This window comes from Labeo rohita, chromosome 7 (assembly GCF_022985175.1).
Source record: "Labeo rohita strain BAU-BD-2019 chromosome 7, IGBB_LRoh.1.0, whole genome shotgun sequence".
NCBI lineage: Eukaryota > Metazoa > Chordata > Actinopteri > Cypriniformes > Cyprinidae > Labeo > Labeo rohita.
In genome coordinates, this window is record NC_066875.1 from 45,949,487 (window position 1) to 45,973,383 (window position 23,897).

General features: G+C 30.8%; 2 protein-coding genes across 6 annotated transcripts; one reads left to right on the forward strand and one right to left on the reverse strand.

Moving 5' to 3' along the window:
- Nucleotides 1–218: 218 nt before the first annotated feature.
- Nucleotides 219–5,350, reverse strand: ino80b (INO80 complex subunit B). The gene is made up of 5 exons (XM_051116118.1): nucleotides 4,995–5,350; nucleotides 4,637–4,829; nucleotides 3,176–3,333; nucleotides 2,900–3,072; nucleotides 219–1,263 (listed from the first exon to the last, which is right to left on the reverse strand). Exons 1-5 carry the CDS (start codon nucleotides 5,035–5,037, stop codon nucleotides 799–801), a joined length of 1,032 nt encoding a protein of 343 aa, XP_050972075.1. The 5' UTR covers nucleotides 5,038–5,350; the 3' UTR covers nucleotides 219–798.
- A 397-nt stretch (nucleotides 5,351–5,747) lies between these two features.
- aadat (aminoadipate aminotransferase) lies at nucleotides 5,748–23,679 on the forward strand. Of its 5 annotated transcripts, none has more exons than XM_051115779.1 (15): nucleotides 5,831–5,845; nucleotides 7,213–7,267; nucleotides 7,385–7,455; nucleotides 7,533–7,701; nucleotides 9,461–9,593; nucleotides 11,634–11,708; nucleotides 11,816–12,025; nucleotides 14,129–14,194; nucleotides 14,382–14,464; nucleotides 16,064–16,160; nucleotides 17,640–17,701; nucleotides 17,963–18,027; nucleotides 21,555–21,661; nucleotides 22,282–22,383; nucleotides 23,027–23,679. In XM_051115779.1, the coding sequence occupies exons 3-15, from the start codon at nucleotides 7,389–7,391 to the stop codon at nucleotides 23,066–23,068; spliced, it is 1,278 nt and encodes a 425-aa protein (XP_050971736.1). In that variant the 5' UTR covers nucleotides 5,831–5,845; nucleotides 7,213–7,267; nucleotides 7,385–7,388; the 3' UTR covers nucleotides 23,069–23,679. The 5 variants fall into 5 exon arrangements, with proteins under 5 accessions (XP_050971733.1, XP_050971734.1, XP_050971736.1 ...); XM_051115778.1 differs by lacking the exon at nucleotides 5,831–5,845 and adding an exon at nucleotides 5,852–6,121; XM_051115776.1 differs by lacking the exons at nucleotides 5,831–5,845; nucleotides 7,213–7,267 and adding an exon at nucleotides 5,748–5,826.
- Nucleotides 23,680–23,897: the final 218 nt, after the last annotated feature.

Here is a 23,897-nt window from a genome sequence, read left to right on the forward strand (position 1 = left end):
TGTATATTACATAAAGAAAAACTATTTTGAAAGCGATTAATTGTGATTAATCGTTTGACAACACTATTAACAATACATATAAATTAAAACGAAAATACTTTTACAGCATTTATAAAATTTGTATATTTTTACAATATTATAAAATATTACTATACAATACTTTATAATATAATATAAAATATATTTATTTTAGGGCTGTCAAACGATTAATTGCATACAAAATAAAAAAATTGAGTTTGCGTAATGTATGCGTGTGTATTGTGTGTAATTATATATATATAAAAAATACACACAAATTAATGTATATATTTAAGATAATGTTATTTATGTACAAAATATTTTTATTTATATATAATATAAATTATATAAAAATGAAAATAAATACATACTTATTATACTAAATATACATATACTAAATATTTCTTAAATATATACATGAATGTGTTTGTATTTATATATACATAATAACTGCACACAGTACACACACATATATTAGGCAAACGCAAACTTTTATTTTGTATGCAATTAATCGCGATTAATCACAATTGATCTCTTGACAGCCCTCAGATTAATAATAGCAGTAAAAAGCTGTTCACTGTTAGTTTAGAAAATGTAATTTTATCAAATTAAACCATACTGTAAAGTGTTACTGCGTATGTTTCATGAGTTACGCTTCGAAAGCACAAAATGAATACAACTTCAGCATGATTTTACACCGATTACTCCAAGAACTTTCACTTTGCTCAACATAATTGCATTAACCTGTTATATTTAAACACACCGTTGACAAACGCCGCTTTAAGCGACTTCCTGCACCAGCATCAGGTTCTTCCTGTAGCACTCCAGACTGCACAGTGGAGTCCCCGTCTTGGAGCAGGAGTATTTTTTCAGGTTGGAGCATCCCGACACGCCGCAGCTCACGGGCGCGGGAGGAGGCGCTCGAGGGGTCGCGGGCGTCGGGACGGGGATCCCGGCGGGGTAGGAGACGGCAGCTCCCTGAGCGTTACTGCTGTACCTCACCATGGGCAGCTGAGCCTGCTTAGACTTGCGCTCCTTCATGCTCTTGATTTTGGCCTTGCTGGTTTTGGTCAGTCTCTCAATGGTCTGGTTCTTGTTCTCCTCTGCTTTCTTGGCGGCCTGAAGGCGTCTCTTGCGGGCGCGCTCCTCACGTTTCTGCATCATCTCGGCCGTCAGCTCCTTCTCTTTGTATCCCATTGGGAGCTCCAGTAAAGGCTGGCTCTGCTGCTTATGTAGGAGTGCTTTCTGTTCAGACGGAGAAGAAACTTTGTTACTCACAGGTACCTTAGGTACTTCAATTAAAGTCACCAATCAAATCAATTTTGTGTGATAACACGTGCAGTATTGTTCAAGTCTCTTTTGCGCACCAAGGCTGGATTAATTTGATAAATAAATATGGTTAAATACTGTAAAATTGTGAAATATTATTAGAATTCAAAATAGCTGTTTCCATGTGAATATACTGTAAAACGTAATTTATTCCAGTGATCAAAGATGAATTTTCAGCGTCATTACTCCAGTCTTCAGTGTCACATGATCCTTCAGAAATCATTCTAATATGCTGATTTGCTGTTCAAGAAACATTTATTATTATTATTATTATCAATTTTGAAAATATTGTGCTGCTGAATAGTTTCAAGGAACTCATGATTCATTTTATTTTTCAGGATTGTTTGATGAATAAAAATTTCAAAAGAACAGCATTTATTTGAAATGGAAATCATTAGTGACATTATAAATGTCTTTACTATCGTTTTTGATTATTATGTGTCTTTGCTAATTAAAATATTTAATTTCTTGAAAAAAAAGCTCACTTAATAAAAACTTTTGAACAGTACTGTGTAATTCTTATAGATTTTATTAATGTTTTTAATATTTTAATATTTTTGTATATTATTTAATATATTACTTTTAACATTTTAATATTTTATTATTAAAATGTTATACTTCTTTCTTTTACAGTACTATATAAATGTATGGATCATGCTGGTGTTATTTTAATATTTATATAATTATTATAGTTTTTATTAATATTTTTGTATATTTTCAAATATATTATTTTTAACATTTTAATATTTTATTAGCATTTTTATTATTTTAAAATTGTATGCTTTCAGTTTTCTTTTACAGTATTATATAACTATGGATCACTATAACTATGGTGGTGTTATTTACATGTTATTTAGATACTTATAGTTTTTATTAATATTTTTAATATTGTTGTATATTTTAACATATTTTTTTTACATTTTAATATTTCATTATTTTTTTATATTTTCAGTAATTAAAATTTTATACTTTCCGTTTTCTTTTACAGTACTATATAAATTTACGGATCATGATGGTGTTATTTTAATATTATTTGTTTAATATATTTTTTATTCATATTTTTAATATGTTTGTATATTTTAAAAAATCAGTTTTTTATATATATTTTAACATTTTATTAATATTTGAATTATTTTAAAAATGTTATGCTTTGAATTTTCATTTTATAGTTAAATATTAATATTAATTACATTTGTAAGTGTTATTACTTTAATTTTAAATATTACTATTTAGGTTTAATTTATTTCAGTTTTTTAATTAAATATAAAAATATTAAAAAATAAAAAAATTTAATTACTCATTCCAAACCCGTAAGACCTTCGTTCATCTTCAGAACACAATTTAAGATATTTATGATGAAATCCGAGAGCTTTCTGACCCTGCAAAGACAGCAAGGGTACTACCACAGTCAAGGCACAGAAGGCCATTTTGAGAGTAACATGACCATTTTTGGGTAAACTATCCCTTTAAGGCAAGGTCTGTGTCCAGTTGGATTGTGTTTTTGCTTTATGTATGTTGTATGATAGTTGACAGTGTGTGTTTTATATGGCACCTGTCTGGCTGTGAGCATAGACTCGTCGATCTCTTTCTTCAGCTCCCCGTTATCATCCAGCTCTCCTTTCTCCAGCGCGTCCAGCCATCGCTCCTCCTCATCCATCGGGCCTCCCAGCAGCGAGTCGGTGTCCATGTCCGGCACAGGAGACGGGTCCAGGTTACTGTCTTCATCTGGTATTACCAACAAAAAAAAAACACATGCATATTAACACTGGCTTCAAATCACTGAAATAAAAAAAGTCATTGTTTTTGCAATGTCAAACGGTTCAGTCACCCAGCCAGGCTCTGTACTGCTCTATAGGAACTCCCTCTGACGGCACGTCATCATCAGAGTCGTCGTCATCATCGTCGTCGTCATCGTCATCATCACTCTCTACGTTCAGAGGCGACACTGAGCGCAGAGAGTCGGGGATGACAGTGAATGTGGGCACACTGAAACGAGACATATAGTGAATGCTTTATCAAAGGTGACTTACATTACACTCATTATAGGGACAATGTTATACTTTTTGAATCAGCTTGACCCTAAAAATGTTTGGTTACAGCCTAATTCACTCAAAAATAAACATTGTCATCATTTATTTGGATAATTGATTGATTTTTCTATAATATACACTATCAGTCAAAAGTTTTTGAGCAGTAAGATTTTTAATGTTTTTTTTAAAGAAGTCTCTTCTGCTCATTTATTTGATCCAAAGCACAGCAAAAACAGTAACATTTTGAAATATTTTTAGTTTAAAACAACTATTTTCTATTTGAATATATTTTGAAATGTAATTTATTGCTGTGATTTAAAAGCTGATTATTTAGCATCATTACTCCAGTCACATGATCCTTCAGAAATCATTCTAATATTCTGATTTGCTGCTCAAAAAACATTATTATTATTTTTATGTTGAAAACAGCTAGATTTTTTTTTTAGTTTTCTTTGATGAGTAGAAAGTTCAGAAGAACTTATCTGAAATAGCAATTTTTTAACATTATAAATGTCTTTATCATCACTTTTGATCAATTTAAAGCATCCTTGCTAAACAAAAATATTATTTTCTATCATTTCTTTCCTATAAAAAAATTATACAGAGATTTTGAATGGTATAGTGTATAATGTTACAAAAGCCTTTTATTTCAGATAAAAGCTTATCTTAAGATCTTTCTATTTATCAAAGAATCCTGAAAAACATTTACTCAAGTGTTTTGAATACTGATAATAATGTTAATAAGAAACAAAAATGTTTCTTGAAAAGCAAATCAGCATATTAGAATGATTTCTGAAGGATCATGTGACACTGAAGACTGGGGTAATGATGCTGAAAATTCAGCTTTGAACACAGGAATAAATTACATTTTAAAATATATTCAAATAAAAATGAGTTATTTTAAATAGCAAAAATATTTCTTTCTATGCTTTTTTGGTATTTTTAATCAAATAAATGCAGGCTTGGTGGGCAGAAGAGACTTCTTTAAACACATTAAAAATCTTACTGTTCTAAAACTTTTGACTGGTAGTGTATTTGTCTTTTTTTTTCTTATTCAATAAGTCCAAGAAAATAACAATATAAAGAACATATGCATTCATTTGTTGTCTGTTATATTATTATCTACAGCACAAGAGTACAATTTGTTCTGGTTATTATTCAGTAAGATGTCACATGTATTGTTATAAAGTAAATTTATTGATATTAAGCGGTCAAAAAGCTCATGTTCATATTGTTGACAATCAGGCTAAATGACTGACCTCTTGGTGCCCAGAGTTTGACCTCCTAGTTTGATCTTGAGCTTGAGTTGAGGAGGTTTAAGCAGCAGCATCCCGGAGTCTGACTCCAGCGCCTCAGAGGAGAAACTGTGGCCATCATCGCGATGGTGCTTCTTTTTGTGCTTCTTGTGCTTTTTGTGTTTCTTCTTGTGCACGTTATAATCATCCCCGTTTCCTACAGCGCAAACATCAACGACCACACACATTATGAGAGTTGCAGCTTATTAAAAAACTGGGAATAAATGAACTCAAGGTTATGGTTAACAATAAAGTCAGTACATATGCTTACAATTCTCAAAAAGACACGTGGTGGAAGAAAATCTCTATAAATGAGACTTACCAGCTAGAAATCTGGGGTGAATCATGTCTTTCCGTTTCCCCATGGACACGTAAAATGAGCTTGACCTTAATTAAGTATTACAATAATCATGTTGAATACATATACGACTCTATTTCTCAAACAGCAGAACAGATCAGATGAAAGCAAACGTGCTAATGCATGTGCGAATCGCCCGTTTACTACATAAAAGCGTTCTGTTAATAAACTAAACCTCTGAAAAAAGTAATACCTCCAGTATTAAAACGAAATATCAACTACGACACATCAGTAATATAGCCAAGCCTCTCGTAACTATCTCAATTTTTCTCCCTTAGCTTTTTAGCATTGTTTACAAATACGCTTCCTCGCGGCAAAGCATTGTGGATAATGTAGTTCACGTCACATCTCGTCATAACAGAGCTGTCACGTTTCATAAATTTGAACAAAACAGCAAATTTAGGAGCTGCTAATTTCCAAAACAACTAGTTTTAGCTAATTGTAAATGACGTAATATTATGTGAACGCAGTATAATTATCTTATTTTATTAGTTATCTAGTATTTACTGTGGTGATTTTGATGTCATGTGTTCGCTGTTACTTTTCTCAACGCCGCTCAGGCTGGGCCAACCACCTTCGTTTGTGATTAATTGAACAAGCGGGTGACCAAACAGGTCTGGTTTTCTTTTTAATCTCTAGCATGCATCTGTAATTAACAAACGCAAACGAATACACGTTTGGCGAATATAAAATTCTAGAAAGAATGGACAAGAACAACTGTTTGCTAGTGTCTCAAAGAGGACTACACGATCCAGAAAGCATTGCGAGAGACGGTCAGTGGTACAGGAAGTTACGGGTCAGTGGTTTCTTTAGAGGTTAGGCTGTGAAAATGTGCCCGTGTTTCGCAAATTTTGACGTTCTTTTGATGATTCATATTATCTATTGATGTATATGGATGCTGACTGTTTTGATTTGAGTATGTTACACAAACGTCATGTGCGTTTGATTTGTGTTGACGTTTGGCTGAGTTGAACTGCAGGCGAGACAACAATCGTGCCTGAGGAGCATGGCAGTAAATCATGTTTTATATGTACATGTGATTCACTCTTAAAATTAATGTTAAGTCGTTTAACAAACGAGATCGTAACCAGGTAATTAATTTAAAAACCTGTTGGACACGATTTTTTTTTTATTTTTAACTGAGCTCAACTTGCATAATCAAAAACTTGGCTCATGCTTTCTGTCGCACAACTAATTACTTTTATTTGATTGGTTTATATGTGCATATGTGCAATATTTTAAATTCATTTTTGTTGTCTAAAAGACAACATATTTATAAAAATGAAGTCAAACAATAATCTTTTATTGTCTAAAGCTCATGTTTAGAAGTCGTCAGTAAAGGGCTTAGTATTTAAGATTGCACGAAAAGCAAATTTATGTTCTGTGCATGCTTTCTGTTGCACAATTAATCACTTTGCTTTGTGTATTTATATGTGCAACATTCCCATTTTTGTCTTTTTTTTCCCTATCAAAGATCCTTTATTTATTATACATTTATTTATGATTGAATTGCACTAGTTTGTTCAATAATCATACTATTCAATCCAGTAAATCTGGATAATATTGTTAAAAGATCTCACAGAATTTAATATGAATTATTACTGGCGTTCGTCCTCTGGAACTTACTTATGTGTGTGTTTATTTATGTATTTACTAACTGTTGTTTTGTCTATTTATGAATATTTTGGGGGAGGGGTGTATTTTATTTATTTATTTTTAATTTGTTTTATTTTATTTATTTTTAAATAACCATTCATCTCTGGAATTTCATTACCAAACTATGTAATAATTTATTTATGAATGTGCAGCATTAACTTTCTTTTTTCCTTTTCTTTTTAAAAATGCATATCATAATTTGGAACCGACTTCTAAGCGATTAATTATATTATTATATCTAGTAAATCTGAATAATACCATTAAAATCCCATTAATGTTACTTCCAAATTATGAAATTATCCACCTTTTTCTTCCTGTAAGAGTTTGTAAATTTTATGGGTCTAACTTCATCCGCGTCTAGATATTTTTGCCTGTACAAAACGGATTGTTTTGCTGCTTGATATTGTAAATTGGCGTGTCTTACCATATTATTTTAATGCATTTAATGTATTACCACGCTGGTTTGTAGTGCAAACAGTTTTACCGTTTACTGCTCTTCATTATTCTTCTTATTATTTCACTATAGCGGCTAATGAACTGGAAGTCTCACCCATAGGCTTTTTTCCACATTGAAGAAAAAGGTGGATAAACTCCATTGTCATTCTTTCTCTGAAAGTTTATAACCAAGCCTATAATGCAGATGCACAGAAATTAGAAATCACCTATCCTAATGTCTTATTTGCAAATTGCCCCATCAGAAGGATGAATTACGCTCGCTTTCTGACAGCTGTGAGCGCGGCTAGAAAACCTTCACCTATTCGCATACTGAGTGAGTCTGATTGATATTATTATATCACTGTTTATAACCCACGACTTGGCCTGATTTGTGGTGTTGTTCTGATTCAGCGGAGCTTCAGCAGCGATCTCCTCCGTCTCTGATCTCTCTGGCCGGTGGAGCTCCCAATCCCAACACCTTCCCGTTCCAGTCGGCCAGCATTAAAGTGAAGGGAGGAGATGCGGTGGTGCTGGACGAGACGCTGATGAAGAGAGCGCTGCAGTACTCCGGCTCATCCGGGTATCAAACAATATACACTGTGGTTTTGGTGTAGGGCTGCCACTAACAACTCTTTTTATATGGATTAATCTGTTGACTAATTTATTGATTAATTGATTAATCTAAATGATTTTTCCCACAAAATTCACACAAAAAATCAACAGTTTTACTTAAGAACATTTTTTTTAAAGCTTGCAACTTTGCCATTCAGTAGTGTACCATAAAAAAGTATAAATTACAACTAAACTAAAAGAGTAAAAATGTAGTGAAACCTAATAAAAATGAAATAAAAATTTGATTAATCAGATCCAAATGGAAACACAAAACCAGTCCTAAATGAAAGAAAACAAGTTGACAAAAAGATTGAATCCAATATTTGGTGATAATATAGCACAATGACAGATTTATAACCAGCTGTTTGGAGTCTGTGTGACTTTTTGCAATTTTGAACAAAATAAAAGCATTTAAAAGCAAACTTCCTGATTAAACATTAAAGCACACTAGTGTGAGAAACAGTGCAAATTTCATAATTTTTTATTTCATATTATGAAAATTATTCATAAATTATTTTTTTCACTCAAAAAATGAGGTACCTTCTCTCAGAAAAATGAGGCCTACGATTAATCAGATGCAAATGGAAACACAAAACCAGTCCTAAATGAAAGAAAACAAGTTGACAAAAAGATTGAATCCAATATTTGGTGATAATAAAGCATAATGACAGATTTATAAGCAATTGTTTGGAGTCTGGTCATTTTTGACCGGGAACACCACAAGTGTGACTTTTTGCAATTTTGTACAAAATAAAAGCATTTAAAAGCAAACTTCCTGATTAAACATTAAAGCACATTAGTGTGAGAAACCATGCAAATTTTTATAATTTTTTATTTCATATTGTGAAAATTATTCATAAAAAATATTTTTTTCACTCAAAAAATGAGGTACCTTCTCTCAGAAAAATGAGGCCTACGATTAATCGGATGCAAATAGAAACACGAAACCAGTCCTAAATGAAAGCAATCAAGTTGATGAAAAGATTGAATCCAATATTTGGTGATAATATAGCATATTTACAGATTTATAAGCAATTGTTTGGAGTCCGGTCATTTTTGACCGGGAACACCACAAGTGTGGCTTTTTGCAATTTCGTACAAAATAAAAGCATTTAACAGCAAACTTCCTGATTAAACATTAAAGCACACTAGTGTGAGAAATTTTCATAATTTTTTATCTCATATTGTGAAAATTATTCATAAAAAATTATTTTTTCACTCAAAAAATGAGGTGCCTACTCTCGGATAAATGAGGCCTACGATTAATCGGATGCAAATGGAAACACAAAACCAGTCCTAAATGAAAGAAAACAAGCTGACAAAAAGATTGAATCCAATATTTGGTGATAATATAGCATAATGACAGATTTATAAGTAATTGTTAGGAGTCCGGTCATTTTTGACTGGGAACACCACAAGTGTGACAGGAATCTGAACACAGCCAGAGGGTTAATTGAATTGTAGCGCTTGTGAATTCACAATTATGCTTAATTATGATTTTTAAATGGGTTTATTATATATCACAGCCTTGGAAAACAGTCCACTTCCGGTATTTTGCCGGGTAGTCGACGTGGGCAAAATAACATCTACGATTTTTAAAAATCAAATACTCGAATCGAATCGGTGAATCGGCGACATCTCTTTATAATAAATGAAGCTATTATCGCTGAAAATCCCTTTTATTTAACGTTGAAAAATCTTTGTATTGTGTGTGCGTGTGCTCGCAGTATTCCTGAGCTGATCTCCTGGATGAAGGATTTTCAGAAAAACCTCCACAATCCTCCCACCGCCGGCTACAGTCCAGAGAGAGGACAGATGGAGATGTGTGTCACCACCGGCAGTCAGGAGGGGCTCTGCAAAGTACATCCACACCGTTAACAGCACACATGACATCAGCTGCTTTCAGTCTGGGCCTAATCGGACAGATTTTAAAGAGCTGCTTATGCCTAATAATAATATGGTCCCGGGCATATTATATATGCATCCCTGGTTAGGGCTATTGTAGCTAACTGAGGGAAAGCAAGAACTGATAGAATGTGTACTTTGAGTCCATTGCATCTGTCAGATGCATAAACATAAAATAAAACTAAAACAATAAAAACATTTTTGCTACTTGAAATTAAAATGAGAATTAAAATAAGTTGAACTTGGCATATGAAAATGACTGAAACTAAAACTGAAATTAAATAAAGCGATATAGAATTTTTTTTAATAAAATTCAAATGAACACAAATAAAAAACTGAAAGTATTCAAATAAAACAAAATATTAAAAAATACTATAATTTAAAATAAATACTTGTAATTCAAAATATGAATAAATACTATAATAGTATATAAATAATACTGAAATAAAATGTATACATTTTAAATTTTATTTTCTAAAGGAATAAAAATGAGAGTTATTTGATCATTTGTAAACAAATCCTAAAGAGATCGAACTAAAGGATCCTTTAATGGGCTACAAAAAAAATGCATATTTTTTCATTTATGCTCCAAATGCATAAATGAAAATTAAAACCATTATAAAAACTGTAGATGTACAGAAATTACTAAAACTGAGATTAAATAAAGTAAAGCTATATATATAGAAGAAAACTTTAATAAAGATAAAATGAACTAAAATTAAAACAAAAACTGAAAGTATACAAATAAAGCAAAATATATATTAAAAAAATACTATAATTTAAAATAAACGCTATAATTTATAATATGAATAAATACTATAATAGTATATAAATAATACTGAAATAAAACATACATTTTGATTTTGTTTTCTAAAGGAATAAAAATGGGCAGTTATATGATAATTTGTAAACAATTCTTGAAGAGATCAAACAAGAATCCTTTAATGGGCTAAAAAAACTGTAAATGTACTGAAATTGCTAAAATTAAAACTGAAATTAAAATTAAAAGCTAACTAAAGCTATATATATTGAGTTAGCTTTTATTTTCACATTTTTTTTTATTTTAATTTCAGTTTTAATTTGATTTAATCAATTTTAATTATGTTAATAAAATGACATGGATGTAAATTTAAAATAAATCTAAAACTAAAACTGTAAAACAGAAAATAAACATTTTGTTACTTAAAAATAAGCATTAACTGAAATAAAATTGTATATATTCTTATTATATTTTAATTTTAATATATAATATTTTATTCAGCTTGCTTTAGCTTTTATTTCTCACTTTTATTTAGTTTAACTTAATATACTAAAATAACTAAAACAGAAATAGAGCATAATAAAAACCATATTATCATATTTAAAAAAAAAAAAAAAAAAATAATGAGAAATTTAAAAAAATAAAAATTTAGATAAAATATAAACTAATTCAAAATAATAATAACTATAATAGCATCTCATTGATACTAAAGTAATGGTAAGACTTTACAATAAGGTTCATTTGCTAACATTAGTTAACTACATTAGTTAACATGAACTAATAATGAACAATACTTCTACAGCCTTTATTATGATCTTAGTTAATGTTAATTTCAGCATTTTTTAATGCATTATTAAAATCACAAGTTGTGTTTGTTTACATTAGTTAATGCACTGTGAACATTAACAAACAAAGAACGACTATTTTTATTTACTGACGTTAACAAAAATGAATAAGTGGTTTAATACACGTATTGTTTGTTGTTTGTTAATGTTAGTTGATACTAACATTATGTTAGTTAACAAATGATGTATGTAAAGGATGATGTATGTTAACAAATGACACCTAACTGTAAAGTGTTACCAAAATAATACTGCATCTAATATATTGCTCTGTTCCTGATGTTTGTAAAGTGAGAATTATGCATGATATTATTAGTATTATGCATATAGAATTTTGTGCCCTCATTTCAAACAAAATCAAATCTTAATTTTCCTCTTTCCTCTGTTCATCAGATATTTGAGATGCTGGTCAGTTCTGGAGACAACGTCCTTCTCGACGCTCCCACGTACTCAGGAACGCTGGCAGCCGTATGAAGCACTTTTTCCATCATCACCATGTTTTACCTGTGATCTCTCTCTCTCTCTCTTTCTCTCCACCCATTTAACGTAAACATTACCAACTATTTCATCAACAGCTGCAGCCGCTGGGCTGTAACATCATTAATGTGCCGAGCGACCAGCACGGCATGATCCCTGCAGACCTGAGGAAGGTTCTGGCGCGGTGGGATCCGGCAGATGCACAGAAAGCAGGAAGCACCGTCCCGAGAGTCCTGTACACCATCCCGAACGGAGGCAATCCCACCGGAGCGTCCATGACCTATGAGAGGAAACAAGAAGTCTATGAGGTAAGCAGAGTTTATTCCTCAGTGCACATATATGATGTACAGCATTCAATTCTGCATTTGTGTGCTTGCATATGGCTTTAGCGTGGCCTAAATGCTCCATGTAAAACCTTACAAGGACATTCAGATGTGTTTTGTTTTTATTATGTTATAAATATAAAGCTGAAATAAATTACAAAAATAAATAATCATTTTAAAAATGTAATTGAAAATAGGAAATGTTGCCTTGGCAATTAATAAAATAATACATTGAAGTTGACATACCAAAATTACTACAGCTAAACTAAAGAAAATGTAGAAAAAATCCCCAAAATTAATTAAGATTACAAAAGCACATAACATATTACTTACACTGAAATAAAAACTGAAAATCTTAAAATGAATCTTAATTTGAAATATTAATGTATTCTATACTAGTGCATAAATAATACTAAAAAAAAACATCTCCAAATGCATAAATGTAAATACTGTAGATGTACTGAAATGACTAAATTTAAAACTGAAATAAAAAAAAAATTTGAAAAAAATGAAAATAAAAGACAACTGACAATATTAATAAATACTATAATATCATATAAATAATAAAAAAATTTAATTGTCAAAAAGCAAATAAACATTTTTGTTACTTGAAATAAGCAAAATAACTGAAATAAAATTGTATATATACTTTAAAATAGTTTATTTCAGCTTGCTTCAGCTTTTATTTCTCACTTTTATTTAGTTTAACTTGATGTACTAAAATAACTAAAACAGAAATAAAAGATGATAAAAAACCATATCATATTTCAAAATATGATTATATGCTTGGTGTATAAATAATACCAAAATAAAAACTAAAAATATGAATACAAAAGTTAATTCAGAATATAAATATATGCTATACTAGTATATAAAAAAAACTTAACCTAAAACAAAAACTGAAATATTAATAGAAAAGCTAATTCAGAATATTTTTATACACTATGCTAGTATAGAAATAATACTAAACGTAAAAAAAACTGAAAATATTAATTAAAAAACGTAATTAATAATATTTATGCATACACTTTGCTAGTATACAAATAATTATAAACATAAATGAAAACTGAAAATAAAAAATTAAAGGGAAGTAAAATGTAAAATAAATATTGTATAAATATAATATGCAAGTATAGCCTATAAATAATACTAAATTATTAATAATACTAAATTAAATATTAACACAGAAAAATGAAAACTATGAATATACTATAATAATATGTAAATAATGCTAAACGTAATATTTATTATTATTAATATTAACCATAATATTGTGTATACATATACTAGTATATAAATAATACTAAACTAAAACAAAAACTGAAAATATTAATCTAAAAGCTAATTTATAATATTTATGCACACACTTTACTATTACTATAATACTAAACTGACATGAAAATATAAAAAGAAAAGTGTATTTAAAATATTGTATAAATATGATATGCAGGTATATAAATAATACTAAACTGAAACAAACATTTAAAATATTAAAAATCAAAAAAATGAAAAATGAAAACTATAAATATATACTATAATAGTATATAAAAATACTAAACCAAAAACTAAAAATATATATAGAAAAGCCAATTCATAATTTTTATGCATACACTATATTAGTATATAAATAATACTACACTAAAATGAAAACTAAAACTAAAAATAAAAGTGAATTCAAAATATTAATATATGTAAGTATATAAATAATACTAAACTAAAACAAAAACTGAAAATATTAATCTAAAAGCTCATTAATTTAACTAAAATAAAAACTGAAAATATAAAAATAAATATGATAATATAAATATATAAATAATACTAAACTAAATCAAAAACCATAATAATAAACGTTATTATTATAAACACTAATTAGTTCTATTTTCCTATTCTGTTCTATTATTTTTAAATGTTAAAACGTTTTCATTGTAAAAAAGAAAAGTAAATGTTTGTAGTTTAGGTGTAAATAGTGCTGTTTGTTATAAGCCAATGGGGTGAGTTTGGGGGCGGAGCCGTTTGTTTTTCCCGACCAATGGCAGACGGGCAATGTCACATATGTCACATGCTTACTAATGCGTTTTTAATTTGCAGCTCGCCAGGAAGTATGATATGCTTATCATTGAAGACGACCCGTATTATTTCCTGCAATTTCAAAAAGTAAGTTCATCTGATTTATGGCTCTGTTCACAGCATCTGTTTGTTTTGTGTGATTGATTAGTGTGTATCAGTAGTCATATTGTGACCTCTCTGATAGCCTCTGTATTGCTGCTGTGATAAGATAACACTTAATAATAACCGGAGTAAAGTCAGTCTGTTCTCATTCTGTTGCTCTGCTGTCATCCAGCCGTGGGCGCCAACATTTCTGTCCCTAGACGTAGACGGACGCGTCCTCCGAACGGATTCCTTCTCTAAGATCCTGTCATCAGGGTGGGTGTTTGTCAGGGGACAGTAGCGTTTTGTCATGAGACGCAGCTCTCACACTCGAGGAAGAAAAGCCTGTGTGTTTTCCTCAGGGAGTGAGAAAGTCTTGTGTAAGGGGAAGTGCTGAGATATACTGGAAATCCTTTCACTTTACATCTTTCCACTTCTGTTATTACCATGCTTTTTTGCGGGAATGGCATTTGGAGCACCATTTAATTGTGTACAGTACATGATATATATATATAAATTTAAATGTAGCATAAATAATTAGCTACAAATATTTACATTAGCTATATATTTATTACCTAAGTTTATTACGTAATAATAATTTATATTATAATTTAATGACAATGTATTAAAATATAATATATTTGTATCTTAATTATATGAATATTATTAATTTATATAAATAATATTTAATACATTTTATATTGTACCTTGAATTATTCAAATATAATTATCTGTTATTAAAAATATATGTATATAAGTTATTTAATTATGTGAAAATTAATTATATTATGTAATATTTAATTGAATATTCATTTAAAATGTAATATTTATTTATGTCTAATTTTAACATTTTAAAATGTACCACAAATAATCAATATACATGTAATTTACATAACTTACCATTTTTAACTATATAAATGTATGTAATTTAATACAAAATCTATATATATATATATGATATAAATATACAAATATGTATATAAATAAGTTCTTTAATTATATGTAAATTAATTATATTATTATGTATTATATTTATCTATGTAATTAATTCATATATATATATATATATATATGTATGTATATATTTGTATGTATATGTATATATTTGTGTGTGTGTGTGTGTATACACACAATATTAATTATATTAATAAATTTAATAACTAAATTATATTAATGTTCATATAAATTATACATGTATAATTTAATACATACACTATATATGATATGATATAAAATGATATGTATGTAAATAGGTTAAGTTATTTAATTGTATATAATTATTATATATAATTATATATATATATATATATTTTTTACTATATAAATTTTATTTTTATTATATATATATTATATTACATATATATTATGTTTGTATTTTTTTTATTTATTTATTTTTCCAAAATATTTTTGTTGTACCATGAATTAATTTTTAATATAGGTAATATACATATAACTTATATATAAATGTATAAATAGCATTTAATTCTTTAAGGAGGAGGAAGGAGGATAATTTACATATATATAAATATATAATATATATATGTATATATACATATATATAAAAACAGCATTTAATATATATATATATATATATATTAAATGCTGTTTTTTGAAAATACACACATACACTATTATAAATTAGTTTGATTAGAATGAATTACCAATGTATATGAATAAATAATTTATTATTTGCATTCGTTATTCATGCAAAGCTACAATTAAGTAGAATTCAATAGGTTTTATATTGTAACATGAAATGAAATCACTCGTTAAAGATATTTTGTCATTTCTCAGATTGTAAAATACTTTTGTTTGTTTGTTGTCGAACTGGGCTATTTTTTTAATCATTTGTGTGTGTTTGTGTTTTACTATAAGGTTACGGATAGGTTTCGTCACTGGCCCGAAGCCGCTGGTGGATCGAGTGGTGCTGCACGTCCAGGCCTCTACGATGCACACCAGCACCTTCACACAGGTCGGACGCCCGCTAACATTCATGCTTCATCGCTCACATTCACTGTTCTCTCCTGACTTCAGCAGAGCGTTCTTCCTTAATCCGCAAATAACAGGCCTTATGTTCTGGTTTTAATGCTGCTAAACACATACAGTAAAGCACACAAATGTGTCTGTGAGATTGTGGGAGTGGATTTCATGAGTGTTTGTGCTGTACGTGTGTTTGAGCTCCCAGCGGTGAGCAGATGAATTTGAACTTTAATTATTCTCACAGCATGAATCTCAGGAGAAGAGATCAGTGAGAAAAACAAACGAGAGATTCACAGGTGCTTTAACACTGATGACACTGACTCTCCATACTGTTTCTGCTGCCATGGGATGGGTTGCTAAATAATAAGCAATATAATATAATAATACAATATAATAAGCAAGTCATTAAATAATGCCGTAACACTTTACAATAAGCTTCATTAGTTCACATTAGTTAACTACATTAGTTAACATGAACTGAGGATGAACAATACTTCTATAGCGTTTATTAATCTTAATGTTCATTTCAGCATTTACTAATGCATTATTAAAATCAAAAGTTGTGTTTGTTAACATTAGTTAATGCACTGTGAACTAACATGAACTTACAATTAATGACTGTATTTTTTTTATCTAACATTAACAAAGATTAATAAATACTGTAATAAAAATTATTGTTCATTCATGTTAGTTAATATATTACTAATACATAACTAATGTTAATAAATGACACGTTATTGTAAAGTGTTACCAGTAATGTTTAATAAATATTAAATAATAATAAATATTTATTTCTGCAGTAATAAAGTATTTACTGTAGTAGGATGATTTGCAAAATAGTTTTTAAGTTGTTAAATAATGGTTGAGAAATATTAATAATAATAAAATTAAATAATATGTATTTTAACAAAAACAAATTTTTATTTTGTATTACATTAAATATTATATTAATTGTTTCAAGATTAAAATTAAATATAATGTTTAATAAATATTAAACTATTTTAAGTTATATTTATTGGACTATTATTTTAATATGAATTCATATTTGTTTCATATATTAAATAATAGGTCAAATAAAATAGTTTTCTATTCTTATTCTATTAAGTCATTAAATAATGTTTAATAAATATTAAATAATATTTATTCTAATAATTTATTAATAATATATATTTAATACATTAAGTAATATGTAACATTAATATTGATTCCTGTTTTGTGGTGGAATGATTTGCTAAATACTCTTTTATTAAGATCAAAAAGCCATTAAATAATGATTTATAAATATTACGTAATATTGGATAATATTTAATTTTTTAATAATTGCTAATATTTATTTTATTAACTAAATAATGTGTTTGAAAAATTGAAAAAAACTGAAGCCCAAATAAAATAACCAAGTTTCCCATTAGCGTATCTGCTGTATAATGACATAACATTATTTTTATTTTCTTCTCTGTCTTTGTGTTTTCAGCTCATTGTCTCTCAGCTGCTCCATAACTGGGGTCAAGAAGGTTTTTTCAAGCACATTGACGGGTGAGCTGGAGATTTATGATTCTCACGACTTTAAGAATTTAATTAAATTCCTAAATTTGTTGCATTGTTACATATTATATAAACACAGGGTTGTGCTTAGTGCAATTAATTTATTCGTCATAACGATATGTTTTTCTACATTTTAAGCTTTTTATAGACTTCAGTTGGAACTTTGGGCAGCTTTGTCTCTTTTTCAATACGTGAACATGTTTAGTTTAAGTTGAGATGTGTGTGTATGGTTGACATTTATTTGTTCCTCAGGGTGATTGAGTTTTACAGATCTCAGAGAAACGCCATGCTCTCCTCAGCAGACAAATGGCTAAAAGGTTTGACTTGCATTTCAACTGCACACTAGTTTTATATTAACATGTATAATGATTAAATCTTAGGGCTTCATTTTCAAAAGCAGTCTGTATTTTCAACATTTATCCCAGTGCAACACCTGATATCATTTTTGATGCTAAAATTGCAAACTGCGAGTTGAGTCTAAATGATCTTCTGTGGTAATTGGTTGTGTGCTGTAGACACCGTCTATTAAGCTTATGTTGTATTGAACTAAAACACAAGGCAGAACACAGTTGCTTTTGATTTTGTTGGAATAAGTAAATTTCCTCTTAAATCTGAGTGTCCAGATTACAGTATTTAAGGGGAGACACTGCAGGCAAAAGCACATGCCCCTGTCAGATTTGAGATTTTGGGCTTTTTGGTTTTTCATAAAGTGTTTTTTTCAGACTAGTGGAAAGAAAACATCCAAAAAATACTGTAAAGTGTTTCTTTTATAGCACTTAGATTTCAATAGATTCCAATTACAATCCATATTTTTAAAGGGGTCATCGGATGCCCATTTTCCACAAGTTGATATGATTCTTTAGGGTCTTAATGAAAAGTCTCTAATATACTTTGGTTAAAAATTCTCAATGGTAGTGTAAAACAACACCCTTTTTACCTTGCCAAAATAAGCTCTGCAAAAGTAATCTCATTCTGGTCGTGGCTACTTTAAATGCAAATGAGCTCTGCTTGCCCCGCCCCTCTCTTCTCTCTGTGGAAAGATGAGCCTGTTTACTTTAGCCGCATTTAGCCGCTAACCTTGCTAACTAGCACATTATTAGGAAAGGCAATCGCAAAGATTCATAAAAAAAACCCTTATACTCACTTTTGCTGTAAGTGAAGGTGGATCACGAATGTTCGGACCACTGTGTTCATTATTACGTCCAGCAACACAACACCTCAATCGTTTTCTCAAAATTAGTTTTTTTTTTTTTCTCCTACACTGAGCCATAAATCTCCGCTTTAGAAGCGCTTACACAAACCAGACTTGACATTTTTATTCCTGTCTATATCCTGAAGGATTTTACAGAGGGATTTGTTCATATATAATTTGTTTGATTATATACAACATTTTAAATCCCCCCAAAAATGTGAAAATATATTATTTTCTGTCTGTTCTGTCTGTTTTCTAAATTATGGAGTGACAAAAATGAGATACCCTCTGTGAAAACATTTGACTCTAATATGTCAAAAAAATTAAACAAGAATTCTAAAACTGACAAATTAGCACATATTTAATTAAGCAATGCCTTATTTGCATATTTAAACCTAACATTTTAAAAAACTTGTAATACAAAAAATGTTTGCAATTATCAATGTAATCAATCAACTGGGTAAGGCGATTAATTATTAGTTAATTTTTACCCTATTTACCTGTAGTGTCTCGCCTTAAAGGGATCGTTCACCCAAAAAAGAAAAATGCTGAAAATGTTCCTTCAGGTCATTCAAGATGTAGATGAGTTTGTTTCTTCATCAGAATAGATTTTGGAGAAATGCAGCATTGCATCACTTGTTTACTAATGGATTAGTGATGGGAAGTTCGGATCATTTTACCGACACGGACCTTTGAGTCTCGTTCAGCAAAATGAATGAATCTTTTTTCGGGTCATTTCGTTAATTTTAGCAAAATATAATTAAAATGTTACATGTTACTTCCCTAACACATCTACTGCTTACACAAACATTGATCACACTACAAACAAGACAAAACTATAATGCTATAAGAAACAGAAAAGATTTATTCATTGTTTACCTGGGTCTTTAGTCTAAGATTAGCTCACCTCACCTCTTATCTGACGTTTTTGGGTTTGAGTCGTTCGTTCATCACATGACAGCCCCGTAAGATGAGCGAACGATTCGAAAAACCCAAAGACTTGAAACAGGTGAACTAATTCCAGTACAGAACCTAATAGGATGTTGCGCACGTGTGAGTGAACAAATCACTCCCCGAGACGATTCGTTCTTCCTGAGTCACGTTAAAGATTCGTTCAAAATGAACGAATCGTTCAAGAACGACCCATCACTACAATGGATCCTCTGCAGTGAATGGGTGCCGTCAGAATGAGAGTCCAAACAGCTGATAAAAACATCACAATAATCCACAAGTAATCCACACCACTCCAGTCCATCAAATAACATCTTGAGAAGCCAAAAGATGCATACTTGTAAGAAACAAATCCATCATTACGACTTTTTAAGGCTAAAATGAAAGTCCATAATCCATAACAAAGCTTCCTCCAGTGGAAAAAGTCCACCTCCAGTTGTCTCTCTCACAGCAAAATCCACAAACATATTTGTTTTGGACTGTTTTGGCTTGTAATTGGTGGTTATAACTGTGCATATTTCTCTCCCGATTCAGAGAAGGCAACTTTTTCCCTGAATGAAGTGTTATAATAGATTGAACTGAAAGCAACAGTTTGAAGTAAAAAAAAAAAAAAAAAACTCTTAAAGGAGAAGTCCACTTTCAAAACAAAGATTCACATATAATGTACTCCCCTTGTCATCCAAGATGTTCAAGTCTTTTTTTTCTTAAGTTGTAAAGAAATTTTTTTTTTTTAATTTTTCTCCATATAATGGACTGATGTGGTGCCCCAGATGCGGTTGTACATGATCCCAGCCAGGGAAGCAGTGTCTTATCTAGCGAAACGATCGGTTATTTTCATTAAAAAAAATACAATTTAAATGCTTTTCAATCTCAAATGCTCATCTTGTCTTGCTCTCCCTGAACTCTGTGTATTCTGGCTCAAGACAGTTAGGGTATGTCAAAAAACTCCAATCGTATTTTCTCCTTCAACTTCAAAAATAATTTTAAAATCATCTTACATCGCTGCAGAAGTACCGACCCAGTCTTTGCAAAGTGAACATCCGAAGAAGATCAAACACCCTTAACAAAAAAGGTAAAACAGCGATATAGGACGATTTTGAAGTTGAGGGAGAACATGAGATGGGAGTTTTTCGACATACCCTAACTGTCATGAACCGGAACAAAAACAGTCCAGGCAGAGTAAGACAAGATGAGCGTTTGACATTAAAAAGTATATAAATTGTATTTTTTTTATTAAAATAACTGATCGTTACTGATGCGTTACAACCGCATTTGGGATCGTTTGAAGCCGCATTTAAACTGTATTTTGGAAGTTCAAACTCGGGGCACCATATCAGTCCATTATATGGAGAAAAATCCTGAAATGTTTTCCTCAAAAAACATAATTTCTTTACAACTCAAGAAAGAAAGACTTGAACATCTTGGATGACAAGGGGGTGAGTACATTATATGTGAATCTTTGTTTTAATGATGCAGCATTTGGCTTCTCAAGATTTGGACTGTTTGGACTCTCATTCTGACGGCACCCATTCACTGCAGGTGATCCATTAGTGAGCAAGTGATGCAATGTTACGTTTCTCCGAATCTGATGAAGAAACAAACTCATCTATATCTTTGATGGCCTGAGAGTGAGTACATTTTCAGCAAATTGTCATTTTTGCCTGATCTATTCCTTTAATTTCTCTCTGGTGTGTTTTGTAGATGTAGCTGAATGGCATCCTCCCATGGCCGGCATGTTCCTGTGGATTAAACTCAAGGGCATCAAAGACACACAGCAGCTGATAATGGAGAAGGCGCTAGAGAAAGAGGTTCACACACTCATTCACACATATCTGTGTAATTCACATGTACACAAAAGCACACTCACTTCTGTATGAAACCACTTCCCTTTATCTACAAAGATTTCCTGTAAGTCGTAAGCCATCTGTATGTGTCGTTGTTGCTTTATTAAACAAAGCAGCAGGTTCGCTGGGGCCTTTTGCCAAAGCAAAGTTTGAATATTGTGTGTGTGTGTGTGTGTGTGTGTGTGTGTGTGTAAGTAAGTGCGTGTGTGTTTATGTAAATGAACTGAAGTGCCTGATCCTCAAAACACACCACATGATTTGCCTCCCACACGCATTCAGTTGAGTCTGTTTCTGTTTGAGACAGAAGTCAGTCCTGTTGAACATTCAGTGACTAGCATCTTTTAAGTGTTTGAAGTTGAACATTTTTTTTATGTTAAAATACTGTCTTATTCCACCTTATAAATAAGAAGTAAGACTTCAAAACATTGCTTTGTTTGTTTGAGCACTGACAGTCAGAATCACACCTGTAAACATGATTTTAGTTTCTTCTGAAGTCTCAGTTCTAATCAGAGAGTTGAGCAAGTGTTTATTAAAGGGCTTTGAATAATTATCTAGAATCAGGTTTGTTGTGTGTTTGTTTGTAGGTTCTTCTGGTTCCTGGAGGAGTGTTTAACATCAACAGCTCAGATCCGTGTCCGTATGTTAGAGCTGCTTTTTCTCTCTCAACACCTCAGCAGATTGATGAGGTAAGAATTACTTTGAATTACTTTGATCTAGCCTGCCCTAACAGTTGTACATGGAACTTACGTGGGGGCGTGGCAGTACCGAAACACCGTCTAAGCTGTTTGCCAATCGCAACGCAGTGGGAGAGCTAACCAATCACAACACATTTCGTTTTTCATTAAACCCGGAACTAATCGAGCCGTTCGTGCCAGGCTGGGAGAAATGTATTGTAATAATGTAAAGTATGTGAAAAATAATGTGTTTTTCGAACCACCAAGCATGAGAGCATGTTCTAGTACACCCCCAAAACAAAATCAAGACTTTGTAAAAGAGCATAATAGGACCCCTTTAAGAATCAAGTGTATGTAAACTTTTGAACAGGGTCATTTTTATAAATTCAACTATTATTTTCTCTTGTGGGCTACATGTAATCATCTTTCATGTGACATATCTTATTCAGGTCAGTATTAAATAAATAATAACATGAATTTTGTATGATCCCTCTTCATTTGGTAAAATAATTAACGATTTGCAGACTCTGAAAGGGGGGTGTAAACTTTTGACCTCAACTGTGTATACAGCATTTCAAATCAGACACTTGTTTTATATTATGCCTACTAATAGTATATCATTTCTCATTTATGGCTCTTTCCTCTTCATCCACAGGCTTTTAGGAGACTGGCTGATCTTATCAAGGACGCCATGTGAGCGGCTCATGTCCACGAAGAGGAATCAAGGGTCTGATATTTTCAGTGTTCAGTATCATCTATTAAATGCTGCTGTCACTTCCACATAGACAGAATGTCCCACCTTGTTTGCACAATGAACCCATACTTTCACGTCAGGTGAACAAACTTGAGATGATGTTTAATGACACTATTTTGATTCTTTATTTAGGGCCTACTAAAGGAATGTATTGTTTACTGAAGTTAGTTTACAGTGCAATTGCAGCTGCTCTCTACAGCGAGACGTTTTATGTGATTTTAAAACTGGTTTAATGTTTAAAATGTTTAACCATTTTCAAGGTCAGGGTCAAGTGGATGTATTTTATCACAAGTAGTCCGTTATATTAAAACTTCATGGTGAATTGTAAAGGTTAAAGCTGTTGATTTCTGTCTTCCTTAATGGACGGTGACCTGTAATATGACTAGTTAGCTGCTGTTAACTTGAGCTGATTTGAGCACAAACAAGTAGTAAATGTACTGATATGTTGCACGTAGAATCTTTTAAAATGACATTTGACTGATGGACTCTTATCACAGACTGTAAAGACTCATTTCTCCAATAAATTAAATCCATCTCTGTTTTTTTCATATTAATTCAAACGCAATAGTGAATTGCTGTTGGAGCAGATTTAAATGCAAAAATTATATTTGCAATGATCCCCATATACACCATACATTTACACTGCAATTTTTGGAAGTGGGAAAACAGTCCATGGTAGTCACCATTTGACTTATTGACCCATATTTTTGTATGTAGTCCGTTGGACTTGCATGTCATTGGGATGTTGGTCCATTTGGACACAAAATGGTTC